The sequence below is a fragment of the Xenopus laevis genome, chromosome 2L, assembly GCF_017654675.1.
Source record: "Xenopus laevis strain J_2021 chromosome 2L, Xenopus_laevis_v10.1, whole genome shotgun sequence".
Lineage (NCBI taxonomy): Eukaryota > Metazoa > Chordata > Amphibia > Anura > Pipidae > Xenopus > Xenopus laevis.
In genome coordinates, this window is record NC_054373.1 from 33861494 (window position 1) to 33888508 (window position 27015).

The 27015-nt window shown below is 40.6% G+C and overlaps 1 protein-coding gene across 2 annotated transcripts in view; it reads left to right on the forward strand.

Moving 5' to 3' along the window:
• The first annotated feature begins 8469 nt into the window (after positions 1 to 8469).
• flot2.L (flotillin 2 L homeolog) overlaps positions 8470 to 27015 on the forward strand; it is a 36577-nt gene continuing 18031 nt past the window's right edge. The window contains exons 1-3 of one of the 2 annotated variants that reach the window (XM_041580869.1): positions 8470 to 8691; positions 16540 to 16621; positions 24917 to 25007. In XM_041580869.1, the coding sequence (XP_041436803.1) occupies positions 8643 to 8691; positions 16540 to 16621; positions 24917 to 25007 (222 nt within the window). In that variant the 5' untranslated portion in view covers positions 8470 to 8642. 2 annotated transcript variants of the gene reach the window in all.

Consider the following 27015-nt stretch of genomic DNA (forward strand, 5'->3'; position numbering starts at 1 on the left):
GAACTAACCCTTAAAGTATTGGCCAGATTATTGTTTGGGTTTCATAAGGCTGAAAACCGAACAGAAAGTTCAGACCCAAACAGGCCTTACAAAAACCAAACTATTCAGGTCAAAACTGAACAGGTGGCAACCCTAATTGGACAACATCACTAAAAGTAGACCTTGCATTAGTAAAGCATTACTGGTTTACTCCCACCATAAAATCCACTCGCCCCCTTTAACCCCCTCCAGGTACAATTATACCCACCTAAAAGTCATTCACCCATTCTTAACCCTCTTTGCGTGTGTGAATTTTCTCACCTCTTTTTCCCCCCAACCTCATACTTCATCCTTTTGAGAAACGTTTTCTAAACTTTTTGTCTTCACCACATAAGATTTAGGCAGCCCCCCACCTCCTGTGGTTGAAGAGGCTCAAAAGAGGTGGAGCAATAGTATGTAAAAAAAAAAAAATAGTATGTGGAGTACAAAACACCGCTTTCTTTAGTAACATACAGCAATACAGGACAGCGGTGACCTCGCTACTTTAAAACCAAACACATATGAAATCCACAGCCTGCATGGCTAATTAGCGATTCATTAACATGCATGATGCATGGCCCGTAATTCATTTAGATGCATGCTGCAGACTGAACTGATTTATGTGCAATTAGCCATTGCAGCCTGTGGATTCCATATGTCACACCAGATACCATCCACACATCCCTCTCCCCAGAATGGCTGATGTAGTATGATTAAACATGGTGACGGGGAAACTCCTGTTGTGAGGCTAAAACAGACCCACCACATCTCTAGACAATAAAATACCTAACCCATCCGCCATTACAGTGGCCATATTAGTACATCCTCTGGAGAAATCACTCTCCAGTATGCAATCTCCACTGGCAACGGAATGCTGCCTCGGCAGGGATTTCACTCACACATTACAAAAAGCTGTAGCCACATCCTGCCCATGTATCATGCGCTGATCTCCCACCTCGTGTCTCTGTTTCCTTCCTCTCCCCTCCTTGCAATTAAGTTCCCCTCAGTAAAGGGCATATTTTAGTTCCATGCTCCCACCTCCCCCCTCAGTCATTGTATTTTTCTTTCTCCTCCCTTTGACTTCAGCCTTTTTGTGGAGTTCCCCTTTAAAAAGCCTCTGCATCATGTTTCTTTTTTCCTGCAGGCAAACAAACCCTATGATTGTACCTCATTTTGGGCAGCATTTGGACTTGTAAGTTAATGAAATTGTTTATGCCCCTATTTAATGTATGCTAATCCTAGTGCTTCATATTTATTAATTAAATATAATTTTCCAGTTGTGTTATTTAATGACAAAGTAAGCTAAACAACACAGTTGGAAAAAATATAATTCATCAATAAATATGAAGCACTAAGATTAGCATATATTCAATTAAATAGGGACATAAACAATTTAATAAGCTTTGCCTGCCTGCAAGAAAAAAAACAAACATGATGCAGTGGCTTTTTAAAGGGGAACTCCACAAAATTAAGCTTTTTGAAAAGTAAACATAATTTCAAGCAACTTTGCAATATACATCAATTAAAAAATATGCAGACTTTTCATGATTTTTAATTGTTACTGACAGTTCCCTAAGACTAGCCCCCTGCTGATCTGTCTGACTAGAGCAGGGGGCCCCAACCTTTTTTGGACCGGGGACGGGGGTCGGCAGCAAATTTGGACACGCCAGTGCGGGAGTGTCCATGGGCCAGCGGTTGGGGACCCCTGGACTAGAGAAACTTCAAAAGAGGCTGGCACAAGCCTGGACCCACGAAGTAGTAAAGCTGGAGTCAAGTTGTAAAAAAATTTAAAAAAGCTTACATTTATTATCAGCCTATGAGTAGGTGTCCCTGGTAGACAAGAAGCGCTAGAGAGCTAGGAGAAACAATAATGCAGCATAAAAGTAATCTAAGTGTAGTGGGTTGTTGATTGTTGTAGTTCCACACTCTGCCAAAAACTCACTTCAAGGTGTCAGATTACTTCTTATATTCACCACGTTTTACTTAAAGTTGGGTACTTACAAGCATTTAAGCTTTACAACTCATTCATCAGAATAGTCAGGATAAGGTGTTCAGTGATGACTCCATACTGTTAGAAGATGTGCAAATAGTAGTATAAAACCTTTTTATTACGTGTATATAATAAACATCTATTCCACTCACATTAAGAAGTTATGAAAAGGCACATCAAATCTCCTCTTTCCCTCTAGAGTCTGTATTACTTTGCAGGCTGATATTTTAGTTTCAGCTCCGACCTGCGTTGCTTCCACCCGTTGTAACAATCCTGGGGCACTTGGAGATGATGTCACTGCCTTCGCCTTGCGCGTTTCATCGCTTTAGGTCTTTGTCAGAGGCTTACTTTGCTGAGCTGGCTGACTACTTTTACTTTGTATCACAGCCAGCTGTCCTCAGCCTGTATCCTCCAAGCCCCACCAAGCACACGTGATTTCAATAAGGAAAGGAACATCATAGTGCAATGCATTGTGGGTTATGTAGTTCCTGCATGTTATCTGTAAACTGTGGAGAAGTTGTTACAATTTGTAAGATCAGTGTTTAGTCCCTCCTTCCCTGCCAGGATTTCAAATGATGCAGCAAGAGAAGAGCTGTTAAACAGCTGGATTACAGTTTAGAAAATGGCATTTATATATACTTTTTGAAGAAACAGGTAACAGTGATCAGGGGTTTCTGTGTTATGTGGGCCTCTTTATCAAATGTTGGTTTGGAAGCCGGAGTTCCCCTTTAAAGATTGGAAAAGCCTGCCAAAATGTGATTGGTTAAAATTAAATCATTAAACGGCTATTGGTTGGAAGTATGTAATAATCATGGGCAGAAACAAGTTAAAACGGGCACCACGTGGGAAACAGAGCATGAAATATATGGACAAGGACAGGGGAGTGGCTACAGCTTTTTGTGACGTGTGAGTGAAATCCCGGTGTCGAGGCTGCAGTGCATTCTGTTGCCAATTGAGACCACACACCGGAGAGTGAATTCTACATAACTCCTCCCACTTTAGGAAAAAACCTCACCCCACCCTTCTCTTGTGTTCCCACAGAACTCGCTCCCTGGCACTAATGTTGCAGTGCTGTAACTGAAGCCCAACACAAAGCCCTGCCCCTACACGTCTGCTGTCCTGCAGATCATTCATGTTCTGGCCCCGCCCTATGCTAACGGGAAGCCGAGGGTGGGAGGGCGTTGATTGGCTCTGGTTCCGCCCTGTGAGGTTTGTGTGTGTGTTGCTTTCCCAGGCGCTTGTTATTGTTTGGGGGAAGGGGAGCGAGTGTTGAGTCGTGGAGAGGCTTTGGGAGCTGCTTTATTTCGCCTGCTGAAGAGACAAGTAGTGAAGCGGCTGCCTGCATGGGGAACTGCCATACAGTGGGGCCAAATGAAGCCCTGGTCGTATCAGGTAACTAAGGGAAGCCCTGGGGTGTGAATGAGGTGCATTAATCCATTGGAAATCTATCCAGAGGCCCTTATGCCTTTCTCCCTTCCTCCATGTTGCCTCGGCATCTTTCAGCTCCTACCCATAGACTAGCACAGCACTCCTATACACTCATCAATAGGAAGCCTAATATACAACTTCTGCTGTAGAAGAGCTGAACTACAACTCCCGCTCCATACCCTGACGTGTACAGCTGAACAGCTTATTTATTTATGGCATCATTTCAGTTCTCCACACATGTCAGGCTTTCCATCTTTGTGCCTTTTTTCTATCTGCTTTTTATATGGCAGCTTCTGTTCAGCGAAAGCCATTCCATATTGGGGGGAATAGTGGATCGAGTTGTAGTTCTGCACAGGAGGGATAACAGCTCATTAGACATCCCTGTTTCATATGGATTGCTGGTGCCTGACTATCCAGTGCATAGAAGCGCAGTGTGGCTCCCCATCATTCTATATTGATAAAGCTCTGCGGCTGGTTTTGTCTGTACATCAGTTTGTTTTTTATTTGTGTAAATATGAGAGAGAAAGCAGGAGCATCAGTCACAAGTGGGTCTATTGACAGTGGTACAGACAAACAGAAGTAGAAGGATCTGCAGGGAGTGGCAGTGTTCAGTCTGATCCAATGCAGAGTATTCCGCATATTCCCTCCTAGATGAGCCTGATGCTTTGAGCAGAAGCAGGATTTATACATTACATAAAGCAGCCGCCCTCTAGAACCTGGGGAGACCCAATTTTGACTTCACTAAGGCGTTGTCTCAAGGAAAATGCAAATCCCACCCCCTTTGGGAATTCTGTCTCCCCCCCCCTGATAAACATGGCCTCTGTGTATATCAGCCCTGCTAGTGATTCCCCTACTCGCATTCATTGCTTTTGGTTTTTAAGGAACCGGTTATATCAATTAATTCACGGTGCAATTATGTATAAAAATGGATACTGCAAACTTTTATATAGTGAATAAAGTACCCCCTATTGTAAAATATAAGGATATTATAGGCCATCGAGGAAGTTCAATGACCATATAAAAGCTTTTATACTGGAACTCTGAGGTTATTTCTAGTATCCTCATATTTTCCAACAAGGGTTACTTTATTCATTATAATACATTATAATCACTACTCACCATTTATAACTGTTGACATCACTGGTCACCGTTTATAGGGATATCATTTACAAGATATTCACAGCTTTTATGTAATATATATATAAATATATATATATATATATATACTGAATAAAGTACCCCCTCTTTTAAAATATAAGTGTATTATAAGTTACAGAGGAGTTTTATGACCATATAAAAGCACGAAGCTGGAAAAAAAAAAAGCTTTTATACAGGTCATGGAACTCCGAGGTAACTTCTAATATCCTCATATTTTGCAACTGGGGGTATTTTATTTATTATAATACACAAGTTTCAGTGAGTCGTGACAGAAATGACATCAGAACTCACCATTTATAACTGATGACATCAGAACCCGCTGTTTGTAAGGGTATCATTTACAAGATATTCATGGCTCTTGTGTATTATATATATATATATATATATATATATATATATATATATATATATATATATATATATATAATATTTGTCGCAAATCCATGCCTGGCAAATAAATTCACCCATCACTACTCTGGCCCTGGGTAGCACAGATTTCTAGTGGGTGGCCAGTGTCCCCATGTGCCATCACCCTTTAGGGCTATTCCACACGGGGAGATAGCGACGCGTTTGCGGTCGCGGCGACAAAGCGCCGCGACCGGCGCAGGCGACAGTTTTGTATGGGCGCCTATGTAAAAACGCCTGTGCTAACCACACGAGGCGATGCGCTTTTCAACAGTCGCCTGAAAATGCCTCGCCAGGCTTTTTCAGGCGACTGTTGAAAAGCGCATCGCCTCGTGTGGTTAGCACAGGCGTTTTTACATAGGCGCCCATACAAAACTGTCGCCTGCGGCGACTGTCGCGGCGCTTTGTCGCCGCGACCGCAAACGCGTTGCTATCTCCCCTTGTGGACTAGCCCTTAGTGGTTACGGCACATAAAACAAAATACTGTGCAATTTTGTGGCAACAGTTGGCGCTATCTGCAGGTAACAGTCCTCCTGAAAATACCTTTATATTGTAGTCAATGGGAATTACCTCTGCTAAAACTGTTTCCTGTAATTGTGTAAAGATTATGTAATTTTTTTTTACCCATGGACTACAATAAGGAATTATCTGGAGATGTCACCTGTGGTGGTGCAGATTTCACCTTGTGACAAATTTCCCTGCATACAATCACCCTTACTTATTGCACATAAAACAATGTATTGTGCAGTTTTGTGGCATTTATCAAAAGAGCCCGATAGTTGAGCATACATGTAAAAATCTGCTCATTTGGCAAGTTCACAATGGAGTGGATCTTTGTGCAATATGGCCACCTATGGATTGGAACAAATCTTGATTATCTAGTTGTTTGGCCACTATTTACAGAGTTTGAGTTGCTGGTGAAAGAAAATTTCTGATTTGTTGCTGCGTTTTTTTTTTTGGGGGTTTTTTTGGCATACATTTGATGGTCATACATGGGCCAGCAGTTTGGAATTACTGACGGACCATCAGTACTTTCTGTGGGAATTCTGGAAAGCAGTTTTTACTTAACATAATGTGACCCCGTCAGATAGCAGCCAATCTCTTTGGACCATAAATCTGATCTGCTGAGGACTGTTATTGTCAGATATAGATACAGTCCTGTGAAAAAGTTTGGGAACCCCTCTTAATTCTTTTGGAGTTTTGTTTATCATTGGCTGAGCTTTCAAAGTTTCTTTTAATATATAACATGCCTTATGGACACAGAAGCATTTCAGCAGTGACAAAGTTTATTGGATTAACAGAAACTATGCATCATAACAAAATTAGACAGGTGCATAAATTTGGGCACCCCAACAGATATTACATAAATACATAGTCGAGCCTCCTTTTGCAAATGTTAGTCTCTAGACGCCTCCTATAGCCTTTGATGAGTGTCTGGATTCTGGATGGCGGTATTTTTAACCATTCGTCCATTCAAAATCTCCCCAGCTCAGTTAAATTTGATGGCTGCCGAGCATGGACAGCCTGCTTCAAATCATCCCATAGATTTTCGATGATATTCAAGTCGGGACTGTGACGGCCATTCCAGAGTACAGTAGAACACTCATTTTACGTTTTTCAGTGGACCAAAAAAAATTTGTGTAAAATCAGGGAAAAGTATTATGCATGATATCTAGGTGGGACCACAAAAAAACAATGTAAAATAAGGGAAAACTTAAAATTAGGGGATGTAAAATTTGGGTTCTACTGTATTGTACTTTTCCCTCTGCATAAAATGCCTTTGTAGATTTCGAAGTGTGTTTAGGATCATTGTCTTGTTGGAATATCCAACCCCGTTTGTAACTTCAACTTTGTGACTGATGCTTGAACATTATCCTGAAGAATTTGTTGTTATTGGGTTGAATTCAATTCATCCGACCCCATTCCCTGAACTAGCCCCACAGCATGATGGAACCTCCACCAAATTTGACGGTAGGTAGCAAGTGTTTTTCTTGGAATGCGGTTTTCTTCTTCCGCCATGCAAATCGCTTTTTGTCATGTACATTTTGTCTCATCAGTCCAATGCACTTTGTTCCCAAATGACTGTGGCTTGTCTATATGAGCTTTTGCATACAACAAGCGACTCTGTTTGTGGCGTGAGTGCAGAAAGGGGCTTCTTTCTCATCCCCCTGCCATACAGATGTTCTTTGTGCAAATTGCTCTGAGAGGGGTTCCCAAACTTTTTTTTATATGACTGTAGGACTGGAAGAGAGAGGGGCCACTGCCCCTTTTTTTTTGGTCATATCCATTTGTTGAAAGCCCTTGGCCAAACAAAATGTTTAGCCCTGTTTGGTACAGCCACTGTTCTCTAAAGTTAAAAGATATAGAGAATTTTAGCATTCTGTGCATGTGAACTGACCCTAATATCCATGGAAAATCTGTGACCGTGGGGTTGTGGCTTGAGGAACATTAGTAACTTGGCACTTCTAGTGAATGATGCTTTCCTTGGCCTTTACGTTATAGCCCTCAAGTGGAGCAATAGTATGTAAAAAAATTAGTATGTGGAGCACAAAACAGCCCATTCTTTAGTAACATACAGCAACAGAGGGCACAGTGACCCCAGCATTACAAAGTATTTAATGCTAGTGTCCCCAGTAGCAATACGTCACAGTAACACATATTGGGGGTCATTTATCAACACTGGGCAAATTTGCCCATGGGCAGTAACCCATGGTAACCAATCAAATTGCTGCATTCATTGTTCTACTTGCAGCTGGTTTCGAAAAGCTAATCACTGATTGGTTGCTATAGGTAACTGCCCATGGGCAAATTTGCCCAGTGTTGATAAATGAGCCCCAGTGTCTAATAATGATCAGTAATGGAGAGCTCAAGCCCTTATATAATATCAGTGTATGGAAGTTTCCTTTGAGGATGCAGAAATAGTATTACACTAAAGATGAATCTGCTGTGCAAAAATGATTTATTCAGCCAATAAAATCCATACAGAGATTTATATACGATGAGATCCTAACATAATGACCCCGCCCCCAATTATTTGATGACCTGCCTGCCCAAGCAATATTCGTCTCTATGATCCCACCATTTCCCAACCCAGCAATAGCCCCTCCCCGTATTCCATGAGCTATCACTGTAGCCCACTGTTCCTATCACACCAGATACCATCCACACATCCCCCTCTCCAGATTGGCTGACGTAGTTTGACGACGGGGAAACTCCTGTTGTGAGGCTAAAACAGAGCCACCAGCAAAATATCTATAACCCTACGGAAAGCATTTTAGGACATCTTCAGCCACAGTCTGTCTGCACTATGTGATCTCCTAAGTACACAGCACGTAGCTGCAGCCCAACACTAAGCCCCACCCCCACACCGGCTGTCCCACAGATCATTCATGGTTTGGCAACGCCCCCGAGAATCTGTCCTGCAGATCATTCATGCTCTGGCCCCGCCCTATGCTAACGGGAAGCCGAGGGTGGGAGGGAGTTGATTGGCTCTGGTTCCGCCCTGTGAGGTTTGTGTGTGTGTTGCTTTCCCAGGCGCTTGTTATTGTTTGGGGGAAGGGGAGCGAGTGTTGAGTCGTGGAGAGGCTTTGGGAGCTGCTTTATTTCGCCTGCTGAAGAGACAAGTAGTGAAGCGGCTGCCTGCATGGGGAACTGCCATACAGTGGGGCCAAATGAAGCCCTGGTCGTATCAGGTAACTAAGGGAAGCCCTGGGGTGTGACTGAGGAGCATTGATCCATTGGAAATCTATCCAGAGGCCCTTATGCCTTTCTCACTTCCTCCATGTTGCCTCGGCATCTTTCAGCTCCTACCCATAGACTAGCACAGCACTCCTATACACTCATCCATAGGAAGCCTAATATACAACTTCTGCTGTAGAGAAGAGCTGAACTACAACTCCCACTCCATACCCTGACGTGTACAGCTGAACAGCTTATTTATTTATGGCATCATTTCAGTTCTCCACACATGTCAGGCTTTCCATCTTTGTGCCTTTATTCTATCTGCTTTTTATATGGCAGCTTCTGTTCAGCGAAAGCCATTCCATATTGGGGGGAATAGTGGATCGAGTTGTAGTTCTGCACAGGAGGGATAACCGCTCATTAGACATCCCTGTTTCATATGGATTGCTGGTGCCTGACTATCCAGTGCATAGAAGCGCAGTGTGGCTCCCCATCATTCTATATTGATAAAGCTCTGCGGCTGTTTTTGTCTGTACATCAGTTTGTTTTTTATTTGTGTAAATATGAGAGAGAAAGCAGGAGCATCAGTCACAAGTGTGTCTATTGACAGTGGTACAGACAAACAGAAGTAGAAGGATCTGCAGGGAGTGGCAGTGTTCAGTCTGATCCAATGCAGAGTATTCCGCATATTCCCTCCTAGATGAGCCTGATGCTTTCAGCAGAAGCAGGATTTATACATTACATAAAGCAGCTGCCCTCTAGAACCTGGGGAGACCCAATTTTGACTTCACTAAGGCGTTGTCTCAAGGAAAATGCAAATCCCCTCCCCATCCCTCTTGGGAATTCTGTGCTTTTTTTTTCCCCCTGATAAACATGGCCTCTGTGTATATCAGCCCTGTTAGTGATTCCCCTACTCGCATTCATTGCTTTTGGTTTTTAAGGAACCTGTAATATCGATTCACATTGCAGCTATGTATATCCAGAATCAAATTCTGCAAAATGATATATATATATATATATATATATATATATATATATATATATATATATATATATATATATATATATATATATATATATATATATATATATATAATATTTCTCCAGGTGTTGCTGTGTCAGATTTGTTCTTAATCACTGCAGTCATCTTTAATCTGTTGTATAAACATGCACCCACCCATTCCCAGCAAGCTCATTGTTTACAGTGTTATCTTATTTTAACTGCATTCATAATTTAGAATTGAAAACCCCTACAAAATGTGAACTTAATGTTATGGTTGAATTAAAAAGAAAAAAAATCTTTTTTTCTGCAATTCTTTCTTTTCAATAGTGCTGGCCAGTGGTTGTAGTTGTTTGACTTCTGCCACAAAATTGCACAGTACAGGTATTGGACCTGTTATCCAGAATGCTCGGGACCTGGGGTTTTCAGGATAAAGAATCTTTTCGTAATTTTGATCTTCATACCTTAAGTCTACTAGAAAAGCATGTAAATATTAAATAAACCCAATAGGTTGCTTCTGCTTCCAATAAGGATTAATTATATCTTTGTTTGGATCAAGTACAAGCTACTGTTTTATTATTACAGAGAAAAGGGAAATCCATTTTTAAAATCTAGATTTGATTATAATGGAGTCTATGGGAGACAGTCTTTCCTTAATTAGGAGTTTTCTGGATAATGAATCCCATACCTGTACCTTGTTTTATGTTCCGTAACCACTAAGGGTGATGGCACATGGGGACACTGGCCCCCCACTGGAAATCTGTGCTACCCAGGGCCGGACATAAGAGTAGTCCGGAGAGGCAAGTGGGGGGCACTGGGACCCTAGAAATGTTCCTCATCTTCTAACTTCAGCCCTGCTGATGGGAAAGCGTCCGTGAAAGAGACAGCAAGTGGCAGTTTGACAGTTGAAGAGCTGGAAGTCAAGGCGATGAGATTTGGGGACCGGGGAGGGTGATGACTCCTGAAAATTCCTTTATATTGTAGTCAACGGGAATTGCCTCTGCTAAAACAGTTTTCTGTTATTGTGTAAAGATTGTGATTGTTCTACCCATTGACTACAATGAGGAATTATCTGAAGACAATCGATCAGAAGGCTGCAGGTATTTAGTAGCCCAGCATATCACCTTATGGCTTGGCCAAGTCCTTTCTCCTTTAAAACATACCTCTCCCTGTCTCTCACAATGTGACACTAGCCATTGGCATCAGTATGGAATGGCTCTGATTTGCCACAGTCTGAAGTGTGGGAAACCATTAAGGTAATGGGCCGTGACTAGGGGTGCGATCAAAAAGAACTGGTGTTAAGTCAGCAGTTTATTGCCCAGTGTATGGGACCCTCCGACGGGCTTCTCCGATCGATATCTGGTCGATAGTTCTCTAGATGTCGATTGGCCGATGCGTTGATGCGATCCTCGATCTGGCTGCCCGTTTTCTCCTTGTTATGATCCGATCGTTGGGCCAAACGAGTGGATCTCTATATGTATGGCCAGCTTTAGGTAGCAGCAGACGTGTAGGCAGCCTAATTGCACTATTGCTACAATAGCAGGGCCCGCTAGGCTTTTTTTTCCAGTGAGCCAGCCACACTCTCTTTTTGTTCACGTAAATAAGAAGGATCTTTTAATGCCATTACAAAAAAAGCCTCAATGTTTCTTAAAACATTTTAATGTTTGGAAAACAGCCCCCCAAAATGTGTTTTACTAATGAATTCCTTGCATGCTGCTTCTCACATTCAGCTGAGAGAGAACATTTTTCTAAATACACTAGTACACAAAAATGCTTAAAATCAACTTTTTTTGTTGTCCCAATCCCCATGTGAAGTGCAGGTGCTGTGACGTAGGGACTAAGCAAGCAGATTAGCCCTTATAGTAACCCGGTACTAACTAAAGCTACCTGCTGCTGATCTCCAGGGAGCTGGTGACCCCCTTCTTTAAAGGAGAATCTTTTTACAAAGTCCCAGCCCCATGGTTGTTAACTGTAACTAGCTAGGTTGTATAAAGGTGTTAGAGGTTTACGGCTATTACTGTTAGTTTATGCAATTATCATATGATACACATTCTGGAAATCCCTTTGTGGTTTCCTGTCATTGTATTATAACGAACAGTTACTGTGATGAAATTCAGTATTAAACTGATCAATCCAGTGCCTAACGTACATATATACATTGTTTCATCAGAAGCAATGTTCATATATTTCTATAATTAAAAGTATTATTCACATTTGAGTTAACTTTTAGTATGATGTAGAGAGTGATGTTCTGAGACAATTTGTAATTGGTTTTCATGTGTCATTTTGGGGGTTTTGAGTTATTTGGCTTTTTATTCAACAGCTCTCCAGTTTGCAATTTCAGCAACCCGGTTGCTAGGGTCCAAATTATCCTAGTAACCATGCATTGATCTGAGACTGGCATATGAATAAGGGAGGACCTGAACAGAAAGATTAGTACTTTTGTAGCCTTACAGAGCATTTGATTTTAGAATGGGTCATTGACCCCTATTTGAAAGCTGAAAAGAGTCGGAAGAAAACGGCATATAAACTTTTTTTTAAAAAAAAAAGACCAACTTAAAAGTTGCTTAGAATTGGCCATTCTATAACATACGAAAAGTTAACTTAAAGGTGAAACACTCCTTTAATAAAATGCAGCCGTTCTATGGTGGAAGTTGTTTTTGTCCTTGGAATGAACCCAGTTTGACATTCAGATTTCTAATTCACTGACTCATGCTGGAATCTGGTGGCCAAACACTGGCTGATACTCGTTGGAATCTGGCCAATTGGCACTTGATAAACAGACAGATAGGGATAGTACATAGATATGGCAGGATTGTTTACCCAACATACATATACAGAAAATCGTACAAAACTTTATACAGGTATGGGACCTGTTATCCAGAATTCTCGGGACCTGGGGTTTTCCGGATAATGGGTCTTTCCGTAATTTGGGTCTTCATGCCTTAAGTTTACTAGAAATTCATTTAAACATTAAATAAACCCAATAGGCTGGTTTAGCTTCCAATAAGGGTTAATTATATCTTGGTTTGGATCAAGTACAAGCTACTCTTTTATTATTACAGAGAAAAAGGAAATCATTTTTTAAAAAAATTTGGATTATTTGGATAAAATGGAGTCTATGGGAGACAGCCATTCCGTAATTCGGAGCTTTCTGGATATCGGGTTTCTGGATAAGGGGTCCTATACATGTACTTATTTTTCTGTATGTGTAAGGCCAGTCTGTCTGTGACTCACAGAATGGTTGTATAATTTGCAGAAAACAGTTACCCTGTGTGAAAAAAGCAAATGCATGATTGTGTTGAGCTGGTATATTAAAAGGGTGGTTCACCTTTAAGTTAACTTTTAGTGTGTTATAGAATGGCCAATTCTAAGCAACTTTTCAATTGGTCTTCATTATTTATGTTTTAGAGTTTTTTAAATATTTGCCTCCTTTTCCTTCCATCTTTCCAATGGGGGTCAATGACCCCCATCTAAAAACAAATGTAAGGCTACACATTTATTGTTATTGCTACTTTTATTACTCCTCTTTCTATTCAGGCCTCTCCTATTCATATTCTCATATTCCAGTCTCTTCTTCAAATCAATACATGGTTGCTAGGGTAATTTTGACCCTAGCAACTAGATTGCTGCAATTGCAAACTGAAAAACTTCTGTATAAAACACTAAACTGAAACCACAAATAATAAAAAATGCAAACCAGTTGGAAACTATCTCAGAATATCACTCTCTAAATCATACTAAAAGTTAACTCAAAGCATTAATTCTGCTCCTGAAATTAGTAGAGTTAGTCCTAAGATACACAGGAGACAAAGTTAAACTCATTGACCGTTTTTTGCTACTCCATGCAAAGGAAAACTCTTATATTTGAAAAAAAGAGACCCTTTTAGTTACATGGTTTGTACAAAGTATGCATAAGCTGATGCGCCTGCCAAGGTAGTGTCCATGCAGCAGTCCTGACTGTGAAAAAAGTATTTTCTTTGGGAAGAGAAAGACCTTACCTACTTATAAGCAGGTATGCATCAGCTTCTGCATACTTTGTACAAACCATGTAACTAAAACTGTCTCTTTTTTCCAAATATAGGCGTTTTCCTTTCATTCTGATTTTTTCCTAAAAGCTATATAGAAGGTGTGCTGGGTTAATTAGTTATCTTCATAATTTAAAGGAAAACTAAACCCCCCAATAAGAAAAGCCCCTCCCCTGAATACAATGCTCGCGTATCTGTGCAGAGTAAGTGTAAGCGGAGCTCATGGGCGCATCTTTTCTCTTCTTCGGGTCCTCTTCCTTCTCTTTGCCAATTCACGGCACATGTGTGGTTGCTAGGAACATGAAGGCTTCTCCAACTGCACATGCGTCAATATGTTGCTACCTTATAGATGAAGACAGATTATCCGAAAGATGCCGCCTATAAGCTCTGCTGCGCTTACTCTGCAGCGATAAGTGAGCAATGTATTCGGGACACTTTCCAGGGTAATGAACTATGCAAGCACACATAATAAATTTGTTTGCACTTTCCACTCTGTGGGGAAAAAGACAAAAACCCGCACCCACTGCTTCCTCATTCCTGTGACAACTGCCAACATTTCCCAGTTCCTGTTTGAGACCTGTCATTCACAAAACAATTTGTATTTAATAGGGCCAGTGGAACACATTTCTAAACTTAGGAAGATATAGATTGTAGCTATTTGGGGCAGGCCCACAACCAATCGCTGCATTATTATGGGGAGCAGATTTGCTTAATTTCTTTGTATGAGAAGGTGAACAGGGACCTTGATTCTGGGATGGCAGTGGATGTGATTTACTAAAGCATTTGATACAGTGCCACACAGAAGGTTACTGGTTGTTTTCTCTGGAAAAAAGGCGCTTGCGAGGGGACATGATTACACTTTACAAGTACATTAGAGGACATTATAGACAAATGGCAGGGGACCTTTTTACCCATAAAGTGGATCACCGTACCAGAGGCCACCCCTTTAGACTAGAAGTAAAGAACTTTCATTTGAAGCAACGTAGGGGGTTCTTCACAGTCAGGACAGTGAGGTTGTGGAATGCACTGCCGGGTGATGTTGTGATGGCTGATTCAGTTAATGCCTTTAAGAATGGCTTGGATCTTGGACAGACCTAATATCAAAGGCTATTGTGATAATAAACTCTATAGTTATTACAGTCAAATCAGTAAAGGTGCCACACTCACACTGAATTGCCTTTTGAAGCGTTGGGTGCACAGCTGTGTTCCTCTCTGCCAAGGAATATATCCACAATAAAGCAATAAATCCAGCAGCACTCCGATATGTGATTCAATTATTTATTCATGCCATTAGCAAAGCGACGTTTCGGGCTGGAATAGCTCTATAGTTATTACAGATATGAGAATATATAATTTATGTGAAGGTATGGAAGGGTGTATGTATGGATGCTGAGTTTTTATTTGAAGAGGATCAACTAGATGGACTTTGTCTTTTTTTCAACCCGGTTTAACTATGTAACTCATCGTTAGTGGCGCCCTGTGTCATTAAATTTATGCAAACGCAACAATGCAGTGCATTATGGGGAATGGAATTTTACTGATAATTGTAATGTAGTGTAGGCTGAAATCAGCTTGAGTCTGCTTCTATATATGAATTGGCATAATTACACCACTAGTGGCATTAGCCTTACTAGTGTCTCAAGTCAGTAAGGGTGGACAAATCTTTGATACTGCTAAACCACTCATCTCCGGAAATGCCTTCCCGCTGACAAGAATGCGAATTGCCGGCGGATTGGCATACGCGTCACCTCACAAGAAAACTTCGCGCAACTTCTGAAAACCGAAGCGATACATATGCCATCCCACCAGCGATTCACGTTCTTGTCAATGGAAGGCATTTCGGAGAGATTAGTCGCACGCAGTAGTGAAGATTTATCGCTTGGTGACTAATCTCCTCGTATCCCACACCCTAACAGGTTGTTATAAACTGTATTCTCTCTATCTGTCTTGTATAATCTTTACTTTAGAGCAGTGATTCCCAACCAGGGACTTGTGAGCAACATGTTAATCACCAACCTCATAGTTGTTGCTCCCACTGGCCTCCAAGCAGGTGATTATTTTTTTTCATTCTAGGCTTAGAGGCAAGTTTTGGTTGTATAAAAACCAGTTGTACTTCCTAACAGAGCCTCCTGTAGGCTACCAGTCCCCATACAGGCACCAAATAGACAATCACAGACCTTATTTGGCAACCCAAGTTGCTCCCCAACTTTTTCTAAAATTGAATGTGGCTCACATGTTGAAAAAATAAATAAAAGTTGGGGACCCCTGCTTTAGAGTAACAGTGCTTTGGTAAATCAGTATTGCCATATAGATCCACACACACATGTATACAGGTATTGGATCCTTTATCCAGAAACCCATTATCTAGAAAGCTCTGAATTACAGAAAGGTCATCACCCATCGACTTCCTTGTAATCGAGAGAGCGAGCAAGAGAGAAATACTGGATAGCTGCCGAACAAAAGGCAAAATAATTAAAACCATTGGAAAATGTGCAAGTTGTTTTCAATTATGACCGTCTTCTTCATACTAAAAGCTAATTTAAAGTTGAACCTATCCCTTTAATCAGATTAAAGCACAGAGTATATCTTGTCTCACAATATTTAACTTGCGTTACCTGTAAAGGAAAAGGTAGTCTAAATTATTTTATCTTGGAACCCAGGGTTCTAGCTAGGGATTGCACTTTTCAGCAAATGCCAGGTTGGGGTCTAAGGAAAGTGTTTATATTTATAGTCACTGGTGGGTGCCTAAAATTTTGCCCCCCCCCCTTTTTAATTGGATAGTTTGTGTTAAATGCAAACCCTCATATGTCGTATTTGTGTATCTCTGCTAGGTGGCTGTTGTGGCTCTGATACAAAACAGTATGTGTACGGAGGATGGGCATGGGCATGGTGGTGTGTATCTGACACACAGCGGTAAGTAAACTGCTTTAATACCACATTTGATATTCTAATCAAGTAATTACAAATTTTTATTTTGTGTACTGTATTTGAATATTTGTATACAAGTGTTTCTGTTAATATTGCATGCAAAAAAAAAATGTAGTTATGGTAGTTGTTCATTAATCGTTAAAGGTACAATATCTTTCAAAAGTACAAGGGGTAAACTATCAAGCAGGATCCTAATTTTCAACAAATTGTCTTTAAAAAAAAAATATTCGCAAATCTAGAATTCAACATTGTACCTTTAATTTGGTTATTGTGAACTATACACTGCAGCCTGGCCTCTCTGCTCCATGAAACAGAATATGGCAACCACACTAAAGCTCTGTACAAGCATTTCAAATGATAAAGCAGGGATGCAGCATTAGTTTTCCTAAAAATAAGAGCTACGCTTCTTCCCATGTTTATAATTTCGTTAGTGTTTGGAGCCAGCCGACCAGAACCATCTAATGAAATGCTGCTGCTGTGCATTAAAAGCTCATGTATTAGGGCTCTTACTCGCGTTTTTACCTGTGCTCCCCTGTGTTCCGTTTTTCGGCGTTCAGCCGCAGGGGAGCGCAGGAATAGACGCATTTCATTATTTCAAATGGGGCTGTACTCGCACAGGCGCGTGTAGGCGCTGAACGCAGGAAAAATGCAGCATGTTGCGTCTCAACCTGCGTTCGGCGCCTACATGCGCCTGTGTGAGTACAGCCCCATTTGAAATAATGAAATGCGTCTATTCCTGCGCTCCCCTGCGGCTGAACGCCGAAAAACGGAACGCAGGGGAGCGCAGGTAAAAACGCGAGTAAGAGCCCTTAAAGGTCCCGCTTGTAATGCAACATATACTTGTTTTGTGGTTGTGAATAAGCTTGGCCAGTGCTGCTCAAATACCAAATAGTGCCTTAAAGTTGTGTTTCTTGTTTTTCAACAAATCTTGTCTGACATCAAAAAATCCTGCACCCCCGACGCAAGGCTGTTTAAAGGGCTTAAAGCGTTTGCATAACAAAAAAGTGGTTTGTCTGACTCTTCCTGCTGATTAAGGGTCAGGGCACACGCTCAGATTCAGGGAGATTAGTCGCCCGGCAAGAAATCTCCTCTACTTTGGGGCGACTAATCTCCCCGAACTGCCTTCGCGCCGGCTAGAATGTAAATCGCCAGCTGGATGGCACTCTGGAGCGATTGGTTTACTGAAGTCGCCTGAAGTTTCCTCGGGAGGCAACTTTGGGAAAACAAAGCCCTCCTAGTGGCATCCTGCGTGTGATTTACATTCTAGCCGGCGGGAAGGCAGTTTGGGGAGATTCGTCGCGCCGTAGAAGAGGAGATTTGTCACCAGACGACTAATCTTCCGGAATCTGAGCGTGTGCCCTGACCCTAAAGCTGTTCAGGGAGTTTATCAAGCAAGATCTTTGCCCAGAGTGACCCCAAGCAGTGAGCCAAATTGGGCTGATCCAAAGATTTGTCTGTATGACCACATGAGGGGGGGGGGTCTGTGTAGAGATCATTGGGAAAATACTGAATCCATGGCTTTTCTGCATAGTTTTACTATGAGACGTTATTTTTATAGTCATATGAGTCCATTCCTTCTAATTGCTAGCCTGCTCTCATCACAAGGGGTAGAGACAAGATCTGTGGTGGTTTTTTTATTTTTTTAAAAGAATCAGGAATGCCAAAAAGTGTTTTAAAAGAAACAAAAATATCATGTACTGTGGCCCTGCACTGGTAAAACTGATCTGTTTGCTTCAGAAACACAACTATAGTTCATATAAACAAGCTGCTGTGTAGCAATGGCGGAAATTGAAAAAAAAAGGCTATATGGCACAGGTTAAATAGTGGATAACAGATAACATAATGTTCTACAGAGTTTATCTGCTGTGTAACCTGAGCCTTTTCTCCTTTGAATGGCTGCCCCCATTGCTACACAGCAGCTTATTTATATAAACTATAGTAGTGTTTCTGAAGCCAGTTTTACCAGTGCAGGGCAGCACTGCATTATATTTTTATTACTTTAAAACTTATTTTTTGATGTTACTGTTCCTTTAACTCTGTTGCTGTCTTGTAACTGTGTGTAGCTAGCTTTGTCATTTATCATGTATTTATGGATGATCTTGTTGCTTGTTTTCTGCTCAGTTTGCATCTTAAGACATCTGGTAACTATGGTCCAAATTACCCTAGCAACCATGCATTGCCTTAAATAAGAGTCTCGAATATGAATAGGAAAGGCCTGAATAGAAGGGTCATTAATAAAAAGTAACAATACATTTGTATCTTTACAGAGCATTTGTTTTTTTTAGAAGGGAGTCCACGACGCCCATTTGAAAGCTGCTAAGAGTCAGAAAAAAAAAATAGAAAGGCAAATAACTATAAAAAATAAATAATGAAAACCAGTAATTGAAGTAATTGAAAAGTTGCTTAGAATTGGCAATTCTATAACATAATAAAAGTTACCTTAAAGGTGATCCACCCCTTCATAAAGAGGCAGCAGTTATCTGCAGTGTAAAGTTACCATCATTAATTAATGCTGACCAAATTACCCAACTATTGCTGGTTGGTGACACATTTGAAAGACCAATGATTCATCCTGATATTTGTCTGCCAGGACTAAAATGTTGGTCTAAATATTGTAGTTCTCACTGGCTCAGCCCGTATGGCCACGTCTAAATACAAACTGCATTAAGTGGGGTGGTTCACTTTTTATATGTTATAGATTGGCCAGTTCTAAGCAACGTTTCAATTGGTCTTTTTATTAATTTTTTTAATTAATTTTTTACCTTCTCATTCTGACTTCTTTCCTGCTTTCAAATGGGGGTCGGTGACTGCAGACCGCTGACATTCCAAACTGGAGAGCTGCTGAATAAAAAGTTAATTAACTCAAAACCACAGATCATAAAAAATGAAAAGCAATAGCAAATTGTCTCAGAATATCACTCTTTACATCGTACGAAAAGTCACTCAAAGGTAAACAACCCATTTAATGGTCACAAAGTCCACATGTAAAGGTGCTGTTAGAATGTAATTGTCAGTCTCATCTCTGTGCACACCAGAAACCTATTTTTGCCACTCCTGGGGGTCACCGAGGTTTAGAACATATATTTCATTACTGTGCTTCGTTCAAGTGAATATATTAGTACCCAGAATACACTATGAGCACACTTTACTGGGCTATTCCTACTTTATATTTTTTGGTTTTGTCTTGGCTAACTTCACGGGATGCCCTCTGACCACATACCCGCCTGTCTTTTTCATGGGCCGGACATTTTATACTTGAAGGACTCTCAGTGGCTAGGACTCTTCAGACAGTGGGAGATATTAGATGAGATTCCACCTTTATTTCCATCTGAAATGTAAAAAGGCAAATTATTGTTAAAGGGGAACTAAACCCTAAAAATGAACAGGGCTAAAATGCAATGTTTTATTTACTGAACTTATTGCACCAGCCTAAAGTTTCAGCTTGTCAATAGCAGCAATGATCCAGGACTTCAAACTTGTCACAGGGGGTCACCATCTTGGAAAGTGTCTGTGACACATACAAGAGTCCTCTGCACTCAACCCATTATCAATATATTTAAGACAGAGACATTTTGTGCATACTGCTCCTAAAAAATGCCTTACCCTTTAAACAAAACAGGGATTGTTTGTCCATATATTGCAATATATTTAAGCTGGCCAACTACGTCAAAGTCATCCCATATCTGGCCAGTCCTATGCTCAATTTTCATCTGATTCATTAAGAATTCTATTGCTTCATTATACATTTTACAAAGGGACTAAGTTTTACCTGCAACTTTCTTGCTGCTTTCAAAGTAAAACTCCCAAACTTGGCTGCCCTTTTATTAGACACCAGTGGGATCACCTGACTATAGTTGGGAAGGGTGGGAGCTACAACATGGAGCTGGTCACTGCTCTTGTAGAACTATAACAAACAAGGGAAAGTTGTGCTCACCACTAATTTTTAAAAACCATTAGGCAGGGGTGCAATGAGGCTGTGACCACAAAATACATATAGACAAATACAAGAGTCCTCAGCACTCAACCCATTATCAATATATTTAAGACAGACATTTTGTGCATACTGCTACTGAAAAATGCCTTACCCTTTAAACAAAACCGGTATTGTTTGTCCATATATTGCAATGTGACACAATGGGCTCTGAGCAGCTGTTGAGAAGCTAAGCTTAGGGGACATCACTAATTATCAAGCAGAAAATTAGGTTGGCTTGTCATATAAGCCTTATACTGTGATATTTCTATTCTGTGTGTACTGTATATTGTGAGTTGGTCCCTAAGCTCAGTAAGTGACAGCAGCACAGAGCATGTGCAGTGAATCAGCAGAAAAGAAGATGGGGAGCTACTGGTGCATTTTTGAAGACACTGATCTTTACTGCTAAAGGGCTGTGGTTAACTGGGGCTGGCACAGAAGCCTAAAACATAATGTACAACATTTCTAGCCTACATCTTTAGTTTAACTTTCTTTCTCCTTTAAAAAAAAGTTAGCAAGGGTAATTTATCAACAATGGGGCAGTTACCCATGACAACCAATCAAATTGCTGCATTTATTGTTCTACCTGCAGCTGCCTGGAAAAAAGCAAGCACTTAATGGTTGCTATGGGTTACTGCCCATGTGCAAATTTGCCCAGATTGATAAATGAGCCCCAGTGTTCCTTATTGGTAAACTAGTGTAACGGTTTGGGAGGAAGTGGGTTTTGTTAAAAAACCAAGATACATGACCTCTGTGGCTTTGGTGATGATTATTCACTATATACATCCTCTGCTGGCCTGTTTAAGACTAGACTTGTACTTTTTTATGTTAAAGGAACAGTAACACCAAAAAAATAAGTACATTAAAGTAATGAAAATATAATTTACGGATTGAGCTGCACTTGTACAAACTTGTGTGTTTGCTGCAGAAACCCTGCCATAGTTTATATAAACAAGTTGCTGTGTAGCCATAGGGGCAGCCATTCAAAGCTGAAATAGAAGGCACAGGATGTGCTTGAATGGCTGCCCCCATTGCTACACAGCAGCTTCTTTCTGTAAACTATAATAGTTTTTCTGAAGCAAACACACCCGTTTTACCAATGCAGGGCAACACTACATTAAATTGTCATTCTTTTAAAACACTTTCATTTTTTTTGCAGGTATACCTGTACAGGTATGGGATCTGTTATCTGGAAACCTGTTATCCAGAAAGCTCCTAATTATGGAAAGGCTGTCTCCCGCACACTCCATTTTATACAAATAATCAGAATTTTTAAAAATGATTTCCTTTTTCTCTGTAATAAAAAAACAGTACCTTGAACTTGATCCCAACTAAGATATAATTAATCCTCATTGGAAGCAAAACCAGCCTATTTGGGTTTACTTCATGTTGACAAGATTTTCCAGTAGACTTAAAGCGATACAGACACCTATAAAAATCATAGGAACGTGTTAGTATTGAGTAATTGCTACACCCATAAATGTTCCCCTCAAAGCTGACCCAGCCCCGTGAACCTGCATGAATCCGACACTGCTAAATGATCTTCGGTGCCGTTTCAGTGATGCTGGGCTGGGGGTGGTGCGATCCTTCCATAGGCTGATTACGAATGAAAACGGGATCGCTCCACCCCCCAGCCCAGCGTCACTGAAGCAACACGGAAGATCTGTTTGTAGTGTCAGCGGGTTGGCTACACAAAGGTTCGCGATGCTGGGGGCAGCTTTGAGGGGGGCTATTTTGTGTACAGCATATATTTGATACTGACACATTCCTGATCCGGAAAAACCCAGGTCCTGAGCATTCTGCATAACAGATCCCATACCTGTTTATTTAATTGTTATAATTCCTGTCTTTGGTTATCCTTTAATATCACTTTCAGTCCAGCTGCTTGATAAATACACAGCTCAGGGATCTCATTTCAAGGCTATACTGAAGTGCAATATGGTGCTGTGCCTTTATTGCCTCTAAGGATTATCATTTATAGCTTATGATGTAAAGGTGGCTATACTGTAAGTAGAAAGAGTTTCACTGGCACTCAGGTTAAATCCAAGCAGGGACCAGCCCTCGCCAAGTTTTATTTTGCGAAGGTGCAACATTTCGCATGCTTGACAAAGGGGTTTACCCCAAAACATTGCACCTTTGCAAAATAAACTTGGCAAGGGCTTGTCCCTTCTTGGATTTAACCTGAGTGCCACAGTAACGTAATTAGAGGGTGGCGGGACATGCAGCTGAACGTACAAAATTTTCCGGCTGGAATCAGTGGCGCGTGAGCTGCCGGGGGGCCCTGGCCCAATCACACCTACTGCTCCCCCTGTAGTAACGCCATTGGAGTGTCAGTGAAATTCTTTCTACTTACGAGTTTGGATTTTGCCTCCTTCGCCAAGCACCGGATATTGGCTTTTCAGAGAGCCAGGGTGTGCAAGCTTGGTGACTTTCCTATATTCCAAGGTGGCTATACTGTACATGTGTAGATTATTGCTGGCTGGCCCACAGGCACATGGATGGCAAAATGGCATCCACCTGTTCCTTCAATTGATGGCACTTTTGAACAGTTAGGGGCCCATTTACTTAGCTTGAGTGAAGGAATAGAGGAAAACAACTTCGAATTTCGAATGTTTTTTTTTGGCTACTTCGACCATCGAATGGGCTCCTTCGACTTCAAATCGAACGATTCGAACTAAAAATCGTTCAACTAATCGACCATTTGATAGTCGAAGTACTGTCTCTTTAAGAAAAAACTTCGACCCCCTAGTTCGCCACCTAAAAGCTACAAAAGTCAATGTTAGCCTATGGGGAAGGTCCCCATAGGCTTTGCTAGCTTTTTTTGGTCGAACAAAAATCGTTCGATCGATGGATTAAAATCCTTCGAATTGAACGTTTTGAAGGATTTAATCGTTCGATCGAACAATTTTTCGTTTGATCAAACGAATGGCACTAAATCCTTCAACTTCGTTAGGATTTAACTTCGTCAGTCGATTATCGAGGGTCAATTAACCCTCGATATTCAACCTTAAGTAAATTTGCCCCTTAGTGTTGGTAGTTTTTTTTTTATAGGCTTAATGACCCATTCCTGTTAAAATTATCAGTTTTGCTATCCCTTTTATTCCAATGTTGGTTCACCTTATAAATTAACTTGTAGTATGTTATAGAATGGCTAATTCTAAGCCACTTTTCAATTGGCCTTAATTTTTTTTCTGTTTTATAGTTTTTAAATCATTTGCCGCCGCCTTCTGATTCTTTCCAGCTTTCAAATGGGGGTCACTGACCCCATCTAAAAAAACAAATGCTCTGTAAGGCTACAAATGTATAGTAAGCATTACTTTTTATTATTCTTCTTTCTATTCAGGCCCTCTCCTATTAATATTTTAGTCTCTTATCCAAATCCGTTTATGGTGGCTTGGGTGATTTGTATCCTAGCAACCAGATTGCTGAAATTGCAAACTTAAGAACTGCTAAATAACTCAAAAACCACAAATAATAAAAGAATTGAAACCATAGACTTTAGCCTGGATGCAGTAACTTTCCTTTTTCCACGGAACAATTAAAAAGAGAACTAAAGTTTTAAATCACTGGAGGATGCCAAATATTACACCCCTTTCCCCCCATATCATTATTATTACTTACCTTATACCCAGTCTAATGCTCCTGTTGACAGAAAACTGCACAGACCCAAGGTATTTCTATAGAGGCGTCTCGGCATAATCTTCCTTCTGTTTTCATTTCTTGGGGTGTGGGCAGGTGTGTGCTCAATAGCGTGAAAAAGCCGGCATTTTGTGTCCGGATTTCATTCTGTTGTGCCAGAACTAAAACAAGACAGAAGAAGCCAAAGAAGATGGGGAAGAGGATCTTGTACAAATATACTCTGGGCCAGTGCTGGTCCGGGTTTATCGAGTAATAATAATTACTGGGGGTGCCTAACATTTTGGGTCCCCCGTCAAATGATTTAAAACGTTCGTTCTCCTATAAATTTTATTCCCAGAAATTTGCTGTGCAGGTTTGTTGCTGTCAGACAAATGGTGCTGAAAAGCAGCATTCAGTTAGTTCTGCTTCTAGTAGCCCTGATAGTGTCTGCCCAACAATGCTGCCTGTGTAGCTTGGTTCATTCAGTCTTATGCTCTGAATTTGCTCCTGTGCTTTCCTGTGAGTACTAAGCTGGCACCCCTTTATATCTGAATCCACTGTGCATGCCGCTAATGCTAACCATACTGAACTCTTGCTCCTCTCCATGCTATGGTGGAATGGTTCTTTGTGTTACTCTCTGGTAACTGCTTTGTGTATTTGCTGTTGTCCTACCCTTATTTATTGCTGCTCAGACTGTCATTGGAGGTTATGACCATCCTCTGTCGCTGCGAGAATATTGAAACATCGGAGGGGGTCCCTTTGTACGTAACAGGGGTTGCACAGGTAATAAAATGCCAAATGCCTAACTCTGCTCTTCTTCTTCATTCCTTTTTTGTTCTGTTGAATGCAGGGACAGCAAGAGGAACATCACTAACCCTTCTAACCATCTTCTCCAATATGTTAATATCAACTTCCCCCCCCCCATTTCCCCCCTTTTCTGTACAGCCAGCAGTCACTTTTGGCCACAATGTGAAGTGTTGCATAATACCATAGCTATAACAGCCATATGTATCCATAGCTTTTCCCAAATGCTGCATTATGTATCCAGGAGTTTGCTATACACAGTGGGGCTCATATATAAACACTGGGCAAATTTACACCTGGGCAGTTACCCATAGCAACCTATAAATGACTGGCTTTTTACAGGCAGCTGAAAGCAAACATTTGATTGGTTGCCATAGCAACAGCTCAGGTGCAAATTTGCCCATTTTTTATCAATTAGCCCCAGTATGTGCTAGGGATCTACTAAATTTAGGCCTTTTAGCAGGATTCATATTCAGCCAATCGAACCAAATTGTTGTGATCTTTCATCACCATGCTTGGTTGTTGTTTTTTTTTTAACCTTTCCTTACCCAAAATAGTGAATTCAGTGCACCCTTAGTATATGACATTTTAAAGATTTTTCCAGTGTTCCATAGAAATTCTGCCTTTGCTTGTACAGGTAAAGGATCTGTTATCCAGAATGCTGGGGTTTTCCCGGATATCTCATCTTTCTGTAATTTGGATCTTCTACCTTAAATCTTCTATCGTGATACTAAGCTCTATAGTTAGTATAAGTATGGGTATGTAGAATTTAATTAAAAGTAGAGAGGGGTGTGTATGGATGCTGGGTTTTCATTTGGAGGGGTTGAACTTGATGGACTTTGTCTTTTTTCAACCCAATTTAACTGTGTAACTATGTACTGGAAAATCATGTAAACATTAAATAAACCAATAGTCTAGGTTTGCTTCCAATAAGGATTAATTCTATCTTAGTTTGGTTGAAATACAAGATACTGTTTTTTTTATTACAGAGAAAAAAGGAAAGGGAATTGTTTTTTTTAAAAATTTGGATACAATGGAGTCTGTAGGAGATGGCCTTTCCGTATTCGGAGCTTTTTGCATAACTGGTTTCCAGAAAACAGGCCACCATACCTGTACTTACAATGCAGAATTAATGATTATATTCCATCGCCCATGTTTCACTCATTTGCGGGAATATATACAAGGTATCCTCCATTCATATGCGTTTCATATGGAATAGTTCATTTAGCGCTACGGCAAAAATTGTGTTTTGATTGCTGACGATTGTTTCCTTCACTTGAACGAGAAACCACATCATATCACAAATATTTTTCCTGCACTGTCATAATTTTTAGTGCAGAGCAATGTGTGGCCCCTTGAAGTGACTGGAAAGCAATTTTAACGTGGGTAGCTGCATATAGTTCTTGCCAAAACGCTTGTGCTCCGCTTAATCTCAATAATTAGAATTTATTTTATGATTTTGAGTTTTATTTCTTTAAAAAAAAAAAAAAAAAAGATAACCCAGCTTACGAACGTTCACTACAAAAAATCAGCATTTCTAGCCATATTTATTTCAGGACTTTAATTCTGCTTGAAACTATAGATGAGATGAGGGTAACAATCCTAGGAAACCTCATACAATTACATATAGAATGAATTTAGGGGCAGATTTGCTAGGTTTGAATTATAAATTCAAAATTTCGAGTTGTTTTTCTTCTTCAAAACTCACATATAAGGAGTTGGGAAGAAAACAGAATTCGAGATTTATCATACCTCGACTCTGGAAACAACTCAAATTCAATAGGGCGCCACCTTAAACTGGCGAGTTCATGTTGAAGTCAATGGCAGAGGTCCGTTGATCCATATGAAAATGTAAAAAGCCTTCCTGACATTGGAATTTTTTTTCGGAGGAAAATTCTAATCAAGTTGCGTTCGTTTTGAGTTTTCGGGTGGTTCCTATTCAATCGCATTATAGTCTTTTCTTAAATAAGATCCCAATCGAGTTCAT